The 14,320-nt window shown below is 34.9% G+C and overlaps 1 protein-coding gene across 1 annotated transcript in view; it reads left to right on the forward strand.

Moving 5' to 3' along the window:
- The window catches only part of LOC135205240 (uncharacterized), a 50,318-nt gene extending 41,428 nt beyond the window's left edge, over nt 1–8,890 (forward strand). Inside the window, exons 4-8 of the mRNA XM_064235589.1 lie at nt 79–279; nt 1,078–1,085; nt 4,170–4,455; nt 5,837–6,130; nt 6,480–8,890. Coding sequence (XP_064091659.1) covers nt 79–279; nt 1,078–1,085; nt 4,170–4,455; nt 5,837–6,130; nt 6,480–7,064 — 1,374 coding nt within the window. The 3' untranslated portion in view covers nt 7,065–8,890. The remainder of the gene's footprint in view (nt 1–78; nt 280–1,077; nt 1,086–4,169; nt 4,456–5,836; nt 6,131–6,479) is intronic.
- Nucleotides 8,891–14,320: the final 5,430 nt, after the last annotated feature.

The raw sequence follows: 14,320 nt of genomic DNA on the forward strand, positions 1-14,320 counted from the left end.
AAGCCTCTTTGATAATGAATCACCCTTTCACCTTTAACCCTAACAATGACACCTTGACCTATGATGATCTCTTAACAGCCCAAAAGGGAGTCGGGCAGGTGCTCCGTCTACTCCATCACGGAGGCGGTGAAGAAGGCCAGTGTGAGCAACCCGCCCGAGGCCTTCACTATCAAGAACAAATGGGCGGAGACGGGGGTCGACAACCCGGTCTTCGCAGGGGACACGGATGCCATGTCTTGGAATCCTGCCCTGAAGGAGTCCATTGTCACCAGTTCCCAGGTGGGTCCTTTGCCTTAGCTAGGATGAGCTACTCTTGCAGTAGTCATGGATAATCCCATCTTTGTTGAGTAAGCAGATGATATTCCTTGGAATCCTGCGCCGAAGGTGAGTGCCCTATCGGGATCCTATGTTGGAAGGAGCTCCTCATTACCAGCACCTCGAAAGATAGTGTATAGAGAACCCAGTCATTGTTGAGGACACCGACGCAGTTTCTTAGAATCCTATGTTGAAAGTCAATATCCTTTTGGAGTCCTGGGCTGTTGGTGACTCTCCTGTTGGAATCCTGCACTGAAGGTGAGTTTCATGTCAGAATCCTGTTGAGGGATCAGATGCTATGTTTCAGAATCCTACACTGTAAGTGAGTCTCCTGCTTGAATCCTTTGCTGAAGGAAAGTCTCCTCTTCTAATCCAAGCACTGAAAGAGTCCTTTGTTGCCAGTTCACAGGTGAGTTCCGTGACTGTGCTAGGAAGGCCAGAAACCAATAGTAAAATAAAGAGTGTCTGACATATATCTCAGAACTAAGTCTCAGTCAGTTGTTATCAGCTCAGAGGTGAATCTATTGTCCGAACTATAGCTAAACTATTGTACCAATTCTACCCCCGCTAATCTCCTTTGGGTATCATTGACCCACGATAAGAGAGATCTTGCATGTCCCTCAGAAATTAACTTGTTTTTCGCCACAAAAATATTCAGCATCATACGTTTTAGAAAAAATTATGGATTGTAACTATGATGCTTCCCAGTATTCTTCCCAGTATTTCATCTGTTATTCATTAATTCATGTCTTAAATATACAGCGTAAAATGTATGGATGACTCCACTCCTTTTTTATTATATTTGAGACAAATAATTCAAATTGCTCACAATACAAACCGTTCATGCTTCTTGTATGAAAAGGAAATATGTTTTTCAGTCAATAAATATGTTCTCTTCTTGTAACGTATTCCAATTAAATGATAAATTCGATCCTAAGGGAAAAATAGACTAAACCAGCAGTGAGAGCCTTAGCAGTAAATAGCATTAGCATTAGATTAAAGATTATTAATGTTTACGAGAAACAAAAGCAGACAAGGCGACCGCAGGTAACCTAGAAATCGGGTTTTTGCAATCACACAAAATTTCACACCCGAAAGCTACCAGTCTGCTATTGCTACTGTTAATTCAAGTAGCAGCATAGTAGCACAGTAGTAACAGCAACTAACAGCAACAGTAAGCAGCAATGGTGAATCATTGCTACAGAATCTTGGACGAAGTGTTGGTAGACAAGGTGAACGCAGGTAACAGGAAATGGTTTAGCTCTTACAGACTTCCCCCTCTACCTGAGAATTGTATAGGACCCCGGGTCATGTAGGAGAAGGGTCCCGTGGGATGACTCACAGGATGCGACTCATCCCGAAAGGATGGCGGGTAAAGGATATAGGAAGATTTTAGGATTACCTTTGGGGGTAATTTGTCTGTGTGTGGTGGGGGGGGGGGTGGTGTGGGAGGCGGGGTACGAAGAGAAGGGTACAAACTATCTATTTGTATGTTTGTATAAATGTGGTTTTACACAAACACACACACACACACACACACACACACACACACACATATATATATATATATATATATATATATATATATATATATATATATATATATATATATATATATATATATATATATATATATATATATATATTCAGAAAAGAGCAAAGAATTCGAGAAGTTAAGAGGTCATATATAGATATAATTATATATATATATATATAGATATATATATATATATATATAATATATATATATATATGTATATATATATATATCTATATATATATATATATATATATATATATATATATATATATATATTTTTTTTTTAATTTTTTTTTTTTTTTCTGACGCTTGTCATACAAAGCCTCGAGATCCAACTTTCAAAGAAATATGAAAGAAATCATGATGTCGGGTTCAGTGGTGGGGAAACGAACCTGCGATCCCATAATCGCGACTGAGGTCACCTAGATGGTTTCGTTTCTCACTACCAAACATCATGATTTCTCTCATATTTCTTTGAAGTTGGATCTCGAGGCTTTGTAGCGACAAGCGTATTCAGAGACGAGCAAAGAATATGAGAAGTAAGGAGGTCATTGTGGCTACTACATTTTACATATGTATCTGGTAAAAAAAAAAAAAAAAAATATATAATATAAAATATATACATAATTATAATATATTATATATATATATTATAATAAAGATTATTATCATTATTAAAGGGTCAGTTTAAAATAAATATATAGGAGCTTCAAGAAGGGGTGTCCCATATCAAGCATAAAAGGATCAAGTTTATTTTTCAAACGAAAAAAAACGTTTTCGCAACATGAAACTTTCTGTGCATCATCAGTCTAAATATATATATCAGAAAAGAGGCAAAGAATTCCGAGAAGTAAGAGGTCTTATATATATATATTTATATAATATCTATTATATATTCTTCTATGTATATAGTAGGCTCAGTATAAATATATCATGGAGCAATTTTCGAAGGTGTCATGATACGAAGCAGTAAAAGGATCAAGTATTTTCAACTGTAAAAAAAAAAATATTAATATATAAACTTCGCACATGAACTTCAATAAAGTGCCTTCAGATCATGATCTGATATATATGATTCAGCAGTAGCAAAGAATTCGAGAAGTTAAGAGGTTATATACATATATATATATATATATATATATATATATAGTATATATATATAATATTTTTTTTTTTTGTTTTTTTTTTTTTTTTTTTTTTTTTTTTTTTTTTTTTCTGAATACGCTTGTCACTACAAGCCTCGAGATCCAACTTCAAAAGAAATATGAAAAGAAATCAATGATGTCGGGTAGTGGGAAAACGAAACCTGCGATCCCATAATCGCGATGAGGTCACCTATATGGTTCGTTTCTCACTACCAAACATCATGATTTCTCTCATATTTCTTTGAAGTTGGATCTCGAGGCTTTGTAGCGACAAGCGTATTCAGAGACGAGCAAAGAAATATGAGAAGTAAGGAGTCATTGTGGCTACTACATTTACATATGTATCTGGTAAAAAAAAATATATTATATATATATACTATATATATATATATATATATATATATATATATATATATATATATATATATATATATAGTATATATAGAGGCTCAGTTAAATAAATATATAGGAGCTTCAGAAGTGTCCATGATACAAGCAGTAAAAGGAATCAAGTTTATTTCAACGAAACGTTTCGCACATGAAACTTCTGTGGCCATCATCAGTTTGTAAGAGAGCAAAGAGACATAAATAACATTCAATGATAAAAATAAAGGAACTCACAAATATTAAAATAGTCTTAAAAATTAAAAATCAACGTAAAAACAAACAAAGGTAAAGAGAGAGAGAACAACCCAAACACCAACCGTCCATGATGTAGAGAGAAGATGGAATGACTAAAAAACCAGTTGACGTCAACTGGTTTTTTAGTCATTCCATCTTCTCCCTACATTATGGACGGTTGGTGTTTGGGTTGTTCTCTCTCTCTTTACCTTTGTTTGTTTTTACGTTGATTTTTAATTTTTAAGACTATTTTAATATTTGTGAGTTCCTTTATTTTTATCATTGAATGTTATTTATGTCTCTTTGCTCTCTTACAGACTGATGATGCACAGAAGTTTCATGTGCGAAACGTTTCGTTGAAAATAAACTTGATTCCTTTTACTGGTAGTATCATGGACACCTTCTGAAGCTCCTATATAATCTAATAAACAAAAACAAATGAGGAAAAATCAGACAGGGAACCCCTTCTATCTAAAACTCCAAGTAGCATCAACCCTAACCTAACCTAACCCAACCTAGCCTAACACATTCCACTTGTCTCTCCACAGGTCATGCCGACCTCGAACCAAGAGACCACTGAACTCTCCACGTCAGCTGCTTCCACAGGAGGAGCAGGTCCCGAGCTGCAGAGCAACGGCATTGCCCACTCAGACCGCCACATGCAAGACCACACCCTCGGGGGGCCCCCACAGCAACAGCAGCCACGGGCACGCGAACGGTGATGCTGGGGGCCACTCTCACATAGAGATCACCAAACTGTTCTCGAAAGGGCTTGGGTCCAATCTGCGCTCCGTCATCATCGTCCTGGCGCTGTCCATTCATTCGGTGTTTGAGGTGAGGGGCCCATTGGATTTGTTCTTATTTTTTTTTCTCTCTCTCTCATTCTGCTTCTCTTTATCATCATTATTGTTACTGAAAACATACACACAGAAAATATATATATATATATATATATATATATATATATATATATATATATATATATATATATATATATATAAATATTTATATGAATTTGTCTCCCAGCTATTATTGATATTAATATCTACGTATTATTATTATTATTATTATTATTATTATTATTATTATTATTATTATTATTATTATTATTATTATTGTTGTTGTTATTAAAATGCTAAGTAAGCCACCACAAACCAGAAAAAAATTAAACAAATAAAATCATTACAAAACGCAAATCCATACAGAAACTAAAAGTAGACAGTCTTATCAACAACACAGAGATACAAGTCTAAGTTAAACACATATTTGAAGTAACTATTATAAAAAAAAAACATTCAAAGTTGCTCGGCACTTTCCAAGTTACAAACAACGAGGCCACTCCTCACTGAAACTGAATCATTACTATAACAATTGTTGGATCACAATTCCCCTAAGTTATGATTACAAACTGAAACGCGAAACGACTGTATGAGAAGTTTACTAAACAGAGATTCAATAGAGGAACTATTTGGTGTTTAATCATCTCCAAATAAGTGCCAGAATCGACCAGAAGGAGATTGTATTGAAAGGAGAGACAATGGCCATTTGAACTCTCAGCTTTTGTCAACTGAGCATGACTTGGAATAGTCTTCTCCATTACATCTCAAGGTTAAGTGGACGGTTCTGTGAGAGGGATCTTATTATCATGGGCGAAACAAATCTGCACTTATGTATGGGTACAAATATCTTTGAAAATAAATCTAAATTGAGAGCTTATGGTTTTAGATGTTTTATTAAATATATTTGTACTCACACATAACTGTGGACTTGTTTCTCCATTTCAAGATTCATGCTACTTTGAGTGTTTTTATGATATTGTCATTGTTATTTGCTATCATCATTGGTCGAATGTGCTTAGTTTTGACTCAAATGAAGTTAGGTTTTAACTTCCCTATCAAATAATTCACCATAAACTCTGTATATACATACATACATACATACATACATACACACACATACATACATACATCACATATATATATATATATATATACATATATATATATATATATAGATATATATATATATATATATATACAGGGTACCCCACAAGAGGTCACTGATTATACTGGTGGTTCTTCCGTACTTTCTCTTCACTTTCACCATGTTGTGCTCTCTATATTCCCACCCATTCTGCTAAGCCAGTAATACCTCACCCCATCTCACAAAAATGTCTCTATTCACCTTTGACCAAATGCCATCTGTGTCACCGCAGGGCCTGGCTGTCGGCCTGCAGGAGAGGATGAACGACGTCTGGTACCTCTTCGGGGCAATCGCCGCCCACAAGTTCGTCATCGCCTTCTGCCTCGGGGTGAAGCTCCTGACGAGCATGTCCATGGGCCTCATGGTGATCTACATGGTGGTCTTTGCCCTCGTGTCTCCTCTGGGTATAGCCATCGGCATCATCGTCACCGAGACTGCCTCCTCAGACCCCGGTGCCCATACGGTGTTGGTCACCATCCTGCAGGGACTGGCCGGAGGCACCATACTCTATGTCACTTTCTTCGAGGTGAGTTACTCCTTGACCTTTTTCGCTTCATTTTCTTCACTCACTCTTTAACTATTATTTGGCCCTCTGGCTAGATATGACTAGCACGCTGTAGATAGTAATACAGGTTCTTATTTTTGCTCTCATCCATCAACTTTTCATTTGTTTCCTTTTCATTTCTTTCCATTGAGATGTCACCTTCTCTAACTTTATCTTAGCCATTTCAGCAATACTCTAAGTCATTCCTGAGTCTCCATATTAAACAGTGGCTCTTTTTCTACTCCTGAATAAATTTGTTCAGATGAATAAACCAATTAATGTACCTGACTACCAACCACGAATAAACGTTCTTCGTTCCCTCGAATTCCAGATCCTGGAACGGGAGAGAGCTCGCGACGGAGGCAGGCTGCTGAAGGTGTTCTGCGTGTGCCTCGGTTTCATAGCGATGGCCTCCGTGGAGACCATCGGAGGCCACAGCCACGGGCCTCCGGCAAAAGGAAATGCCGGTGGACACAGCCACAGCCATAGCCATAGTCACCATGGACATTTCCACGGAAACCATGACGGGCACGATCACAGCGACCACGCCGACGATTTCTTCATGGACACGACGCCTCTGATGGCCGAGCACGCTATCGACAGCACAGAGGCACCGCTGAAATTCCTACCAGACATTCCACACGAAGATCACGGCGACCATTCTGCCCATGACGTTAACAACAACAATTTTAAGGCAGTCAGTGCAGATTCGGATGTACTACACAGCGGCCACAACCACGGGCCAGCATTCTCCGAAGGCGGCCTTACAGGCCCCCACGATCATAGCGCCAGTGCTCCCGGCATCCACCCTGAAGGTAATGTGAGGGGTTTCCACAGCCATGAGGAGACGGGTGTCCATTCCAGTCATGGGCATGGGCATGAACATGACCACGAACACCATTCTCACAGTCACTGATAGTGGGAGTAACCTGTTCTTAGATTGTTGCTTAGAAACCTCTCTGGTGAGATCAGCCTAGGGAGGTCTTGTTGGCCAAAATACAGTATTTCTGTCCACACATTGTTCAGGCTGTTGACTGGGATGTCAAACAAGCAGGTTTTACAGGTTTTCAGGGCATCTACAGGCGCCTACCCTGCTAAAATTCACATCAGGTGGGCAATATTGGTTCCAGGTAAGCCTCACACGTTTGTGATTTTGTGTAACCTTAACATATATGTGTGTGGCTTCCATCAAGTGCCAGTAAACTTAGAACATAAGCCACATTTGGTCGAAACTGCTGAAAAGATGGTCGAAAAACCTGCTGCTGTGTGAGACCACTCTGTGGGTCAGTTTTGCCCTAAGCCCTATGGGGTCTTGTCCAATAGAAAGACATTTTTTTTTCGATTTCTGTCCACAAAAATACAACAGGTACTGAGCGATTGTGATACTGTGATGCATCTCACAATTTCTGTGTTTTTTTCTAGTATAGATTAAGAGCTGTCCAATTTTTCCACTTTTTTAAATATAACGTACCTGATGTTGGCGTAAGTCCTATAACTGAGGTGTGTTTGCTGTTGGCGCTGTGGCCTTCTGGTGCTGAAAAAAAGGTGTGAGTGAGTGGATTCTTTGGAGAATTCTGAAGAAGAAGAAGAAGAAGTAAAATAAGAAGAAAAAGAAGAGTAATATTTAATTCTTGAAACGATTGTTAAGTAATGTCTCTGATTATCTTGATGTTTTTTTGAAAAAAAAAAACTGAACAAAAGGGAAATTCAGCATAAACCTCGTTTGAAAAATGAAATGTTTTGAAACAGAAATGTTTAGAAAAAGAGTAAATGTTTTTGAAAACAGAAGTCTCAAAGAGATTCAGCAGTGATTATTTTGAGAAAATGTGAAAGGGAAAAACTATTGAAAATAAGATATGTCTGATAAACTGAACAGAAGGAAAATTGAGTAATATACTCTTGGGTAAGTCTTTAGGTAAACCGCTCCCACCAATATATATTTTCAGCGTTGAAAAATGGATACATTTTGTTTTATAATGTTACATATTTTGGCAGAATCCATGAAAATCATTTTAGTGAAAAATCAGTTTATAAGAAAATACAATCAGGCTGCAATAAATATTATTGTCATAGCGATGAAGAATAGTATAGGCCTATAGGTAGTTACTGTACGAATTACACAAGTATGTATTTATGTACTTTATGTATGATTGTGTATTTTTTTTTCATGGTTCTAAATCTGACACGTTCAAATCACGCAATTGTACAGCATTGACCCCATTAATACGTTCAATTACACAAATACAATTAAGCCTGATTACGCTCACGTGGTCTGAAGGACCTATTATAGATTGTTGTTGATGACGTCATCAAAGTCACGCGACTTCTATAGACTCATTGTGTGAACTGAAGTTGATGATTTGATAATAATTATTATTTAGAAAGTGCCCTGTTGGTAACTAAATTAGTGGCGTGTACTTAATAGGTTTGTTTATATGTGTGTATATATATAAATGAGTTGATCGTTTTTTACCACATTTTCTGTTTCTTTCCGTCTGTTACAAAAGTGTAAGGAAAAAAATCACTAGACCGACAAGTTATTACCAAATAGTCATGCGTAAGTCGCACGCACGTCCGTATCCGTGCGCGTGCGTGAGAGTGCGTGCGTGTGCGTGTGTGTGTGCGTGCGTATAAGCCTTAGCGCATTATCTGAAACGTGACGAATCTCGAGAACAAAAACGCATCGTTTTGTTTAGTTTCAGTCTGTTTAATTCGGCTGAGGTCAGAGTCCTTGAAATGAATCACTGGTTTTACGAAAGCTCTCTCTCTCTCTCTCTCTCTCTCTTCTCTCTCTCTCTCTCTCTGTGACGTGTGGCCCCAGGTACGTACCTCTCATATCCGTGAGAAATCTTACCACGGCCCACCTGTGATTAAGCAACATCCTACACCATTCTCTCTCTCTCTCTCTCTCTCTCTCTCTCTCTCTCTCTCTCTCTCTCATTCCTCAGTCGCTTCACTCGTGAGTCATTACTCATTGTCTGAGGAAAACGCTAAAGAGGAAATGCTTAGGGAAATGAGTAAGCATCCTGGATCCCTTTCAACTTTTTTTCGTAGACCTATAGGCCTAGGCCTATATATTATTATCATTATTATTATTATTATTATTATTGAAAGAGGTAAAATGATTATTTTGCTATTTCTGGAATGACCTTCACGTCTTTCCACACTTAAATTTCCGCCCACACACGCCCAGAAATGAAAAACTCTCCCCCGCCCACTTTTTCCCAACCGTCATCAGTGAAGCCACGGAGCTCAAAATAGCAACGAAGCTGAAAGTCTCATTAAAAGTAAAAAAGCTTCTTGTTTCCGAAACTTTTTTGTCGGGTTCATTTTATGTTCTGGTGGGAATTCTTCTCCCAAGAACAAAGATTTCAAGGATTTCTACTTTTGCTGGCATGTGCCCAGCTCATGTAACGGTGAAATTGATTAGAAGGCTTGCAACAAGTCATTCGTATTGCTGGAACTTTAATGTCGCCTACTGGGACGATGATTTGCGTCTCACGGTCAAAATACCAACGGTTCTTTCATTCTTTCTAAAGGAATAGGGACTGATATCACAGCTTTTGGGACACACACACACACGCACACACAATGCTATCAGATTCCGTTCAACGGAAACAGGTTCTAGACCCTGTTCACATGACCTTAACATTTGAGCACCCGTGCAACAATTTTGCTTGTCTTTTGTTTTGTTTATATCGAACGTTTTTTCCCTTATGACCTATTATGTATAAAGGGGAAAAGTCTTAAGTGAGAGAAAGAGAGAGAGTTACCCAACCGAAACCGTCATAATTCCACCAAAGACGGGACTAGGCCTATATGACAGTTTACTCTTTACTCAAAAAATACAAAACTATCAGCTGAGAACTGCCATATTACACAATACAAAAACATTAACCTTTGGTTAATATATTAAATTAAATCTTAGAACAAGCAGCTAGAAAGCCCTTTAAGAATATATCTCATAATATAAAAGCAAATAACTCTGGCATAAATCCAGCCAGTTAGGTTGTCAAACGCTAGGCTGAACTTCGAGAACTTTACAAACCACATAATTCAAAAACATATCCTTTTGAGACAATACGGCGGATCAAACATGCAAGCAAATAACCAAGCAATCAAGCAAACATCTTCCACGCTTCGTGACTTGTTTAAGTAAGGATAAAGAAAAAAAACAGGTTGGCCATAAACATGAATAACTGACAAGGGCGAACGCTTGATGACTGAGTTGCCATGTGATGATTTTTATCATTATTATTATTATTTTACTGGTTTTGCGTGACCTTCACTCTTGGGTCTGGATGATTCGAGGTCATTTTTTTTTAAATGCAAGGTTGAGTATGACCACTGAAGAGATGTACGAGTATACATGTGTGTATGTGATCATGAATATGAAGATATTTATACGTCTATATGTATGAATGTATGTATCCTACAATGAATAATCTCAGTGTTGGGTTTAGACATTCTTCATCGTAATGAATTAATAACAAAATAATTAACCGAATAATAAATTAAATATATTCGTAATGAATTGATAAATACATAAGTGAATAATAAAATAAATATATTCGAAACCAGATAAAGTAATATTCATTCTTAATTCTGTACCAAACAAAAAACTATGTTTCGTATTAAGAGCAAATTACAATTAAAAAAAAAATACTCAATTTTCCTCTTGTTCATTTCTTAACAAAAATACAACAGAAACGGACAAACAAATAGAGAATGTCTTCCGTACTTAATGTATAATAATTTTTTTTATTTGCTATTTCAGTATATTTTTATTCCAAGTGTCTATTAGACATGGGTTGATTATACTATCTTACTCAGCATATATTATATATATATATATATATTATATATATATATATATATATATATATATATATATATATATATATATATATATATATAATATAGAACTTGATATGATAACTATGAAATACAAATCATAAAAGGCAAGAAAGAAACAGGTATCAGTTATCAATGAATTCATAATTTATGATAAGTATAATATTTATTCCTCTTCCTCTGAAAAAGCAAGGAATTCTGGATAATTGCTAATTAATTATTATAAATTATCTGATTGATACTTGTTTTTATTGATAGATTATCATTGTTATTTAACTAAATAAATCAGTTTTTTTTATTATAAGAAAGGCCCTACCATTAATGAACTAATAATACCTTCATTGTGCAACTGTTAACATCACAATTATTTATCAACTTGAAAAGCAATAAATTATCAAATTATTAACTTCCATAACTTAGGAAACAAAGAAAAGTGATAATTGCAATATATTATTATAATTGTATGGAAAAACTGGTCAAAACTTAATTTTATATCTTTCGTATATTGCAAGGTTGCATGTTCAATCTTAGGGCATTTATTTATGCAAATTAATCTGCGATTAATGAATAAAAAGGCATCTAGGTTCTTGGTAGAAATATTCGCCTATAAAGTCCAAAATAATTCTATAATAATTACCAGAAACATGGCCAGTCAACCAAGAAGAAAAATAATTGATTTAAAAAATCTATTTTAAAAAAATAATTTCTTTAAATTATTATTCCCTATTAAAAATAATTATTAAATAATTCCTAACTTATTCTCCTGAGAGGCCTAATGGTATATGTCTCTGTATTTATGCTGTGATACATTTTCAGCTTTTATTGTTAATAATTCCCTGTGTAAGCTGATTTGATTTCATTTCTTAATTTTTAAAAATTCCTCAATATTTTTAAATTCCTTAGTTTAAAAAAATCCTTAATTTCTTAAAATTCCATAATTTTTTAAAAATTCTTCAATTTAAAAAAATTCATGTTTTTTTAATTCCTCAATTTTTAAAAACTCAATTTTTTTTAAATCCTCAATTTTGTTTATTTCTCAGTTTTTTAACTCCTTAATTTTTAAAAAATCGTGTTTTTTAAAATCCTCAATTTAAGAGAAATTCCTAAATATTTTTATTTCTCACTTTATTTTAAATTCCTCAATTTTCAAAAAATCCCGTATTTTTCAAATCCCCCAATTTAAAAAAAATCATTTATTTTATAAATTCCTCAATTTAAAAAGATCGTGTTTTTCTAATTCCTCAATTTAAAAAATTCCTAATTTTTTTTTTCAAATTCCTCAATTTAAAAAAAGTTCCAAATTTTTAGTTCCTAAATTTTTATAAATTCCTCAATTTGAAAAAAAATATACAGCAAAGTAAATAATTCAAATTTTGAGTTTATGAATTAATTCCAATTCTGAGTTCTTGAATAAATTCTAACTGAAGTATTTTGAGTTTGGGGGATAAAGTTCAAGACTAACTTTAAATTCAAGTATTGTTTCGTAATTAATTGTAAACTCACGTTTTGAATCTTGGGACAATTTTTTAATTCATGTCTTGAGTTCATAAGTAACTATAAACTGTGGTACGAATTTGAATGGAGCTATAAACTCAAATATGTCTATTTTGTGAAAAACTCAAAATTCGCGTAAGTAAAAGAACAATACTATTGTATTTTGTTATGTATGTCTTTGATGTATTTCATATTGCAATTTTTTTATAAATCTTGTATATTAGTGATAAAATTCTTGATAAAACTTTTGTTATAGATATTATACATATAAGAATTATTGTTCATTCACAAAATTGTTGATAAATTCTTATTGTTGATCTATCTGTTGTACCTTATGTGAATTATTTTGGCATGTCAGAAATGTATCCTTTTTTGACAAATTTTGTCAAAGTTGGACCTATGTATTTTCGCAACTTTTACTAATGGAATTATTTGTTTTTTACCATCTTTTATCGAAATTAATTGGCCCTTTTTGACAAAACCTTACCAATTTCTTTTGCCAATATTTAACCAATTTTAACCATTTTTTAAAAGTCGAATTACGTCAAATTCTTTTATACCATTCTTAACCAATTTTAACCAGTTTCTTTATCGAATTACATCAAATTGAGGATGTTAATTGGAACCTTTTGGCAAAACCTTACCATTTTTTTTGTACCCATTTTACCAGTTCTGAACCATTTTTAACAAATTTTTAACAATCGAATTACATCTATTTGAGGATATTAATTGGCCCTTTTGTTTGACCAATTTTTAACCAATTTTAACCAATTTCCAAAACTGAATCACATCAAATTGAGGATACTAATTATCTCATTTAATAAAACCTTACAAAATTTTTCTCACCAATTTTTTACTCATTTTTTTGCCATTTTGTGCCAATTTTTCAAATTGGATTTTTTGTTCAAATTTCATAAACTCCTACGCTCTCGAAACGCGAGCTCAGGGAAACGAAATAGGCTTATTGTAAATAATAATAAATTTGTATCGTGTGATAATAATTTTATAAAGAACAACAAATGAAAATAAAACAGTCGTATTTGTTATATATATATCTCTAAGATTTTTTACGAATAAAAATATCATTACAATGTCTGTGTTTTTGTTTGTTATACCTTACAATGGACGACTCCGAGGTCATTATAAAGATACCTTGAGGAATGAATAAAGTTGGGAGGAGTGGCTGTGGTCAGAAACTTGTAGCAACCAAAGGGGGGGGGGGGGCGTGGGGTGGAATTCGGTGGACTATGAGTGAACCCTCTGTTTTGTGACGCCATTGAGTGATAGCCTGTAATATCTCTTGGGCAAAATGAGATATAAGGATACATATATATATATATATATATATATATATATATATATATATATATATATATATATAAATAAATATACAAACTGAAAATACTATATATAAATATATACATATCTATACACATAAATAAATAAGTACAAGCTACAAGCACACACATACATACAAAACGACAACCCATCCATGTATCGCCTCGATCCCATCCACCCTCCCCCTATCCCCCCCCCCCAGCCACCACCCCCACAAAACGAGAATAAGCATCAACATTGGCCCCACCCCTCGAAATGTCAGAGCGATCAAGCCAGAACGTCATTTATTAAACTCTCAATCAACCATAGAGTCAGTCAAACAAGGCTAAATAACCCTCTTCCACGTCAGTCATTTATAACCCCCAACTTCCTTTCTAAGATTTGGCTCGATTTATGCAAATTAGGCTGTCAGGCCAAGCACTGGATGGGTGGGGAAGTGGGAGGGGGAACTTCCGGACATTCACGAGGGTCTTGATGTAGTGGGTA

The sequence above is a fragment of the Macrobrachium nipponense genome, chromosome 49 (genome assembly GCF_015104395.2).
Source record: "Macrobrachium nipponense isolate FS-2020 chromosome 49, ASM1510439v2, whole genome shotgun sequence".
Taxonomy (NCBI): Eukaryota; Metazoa; Arthropoda; class Malacostraca; order Decapoda; family Palaemonidae; genus Macrobrachium; species Macrobrachium nipponense.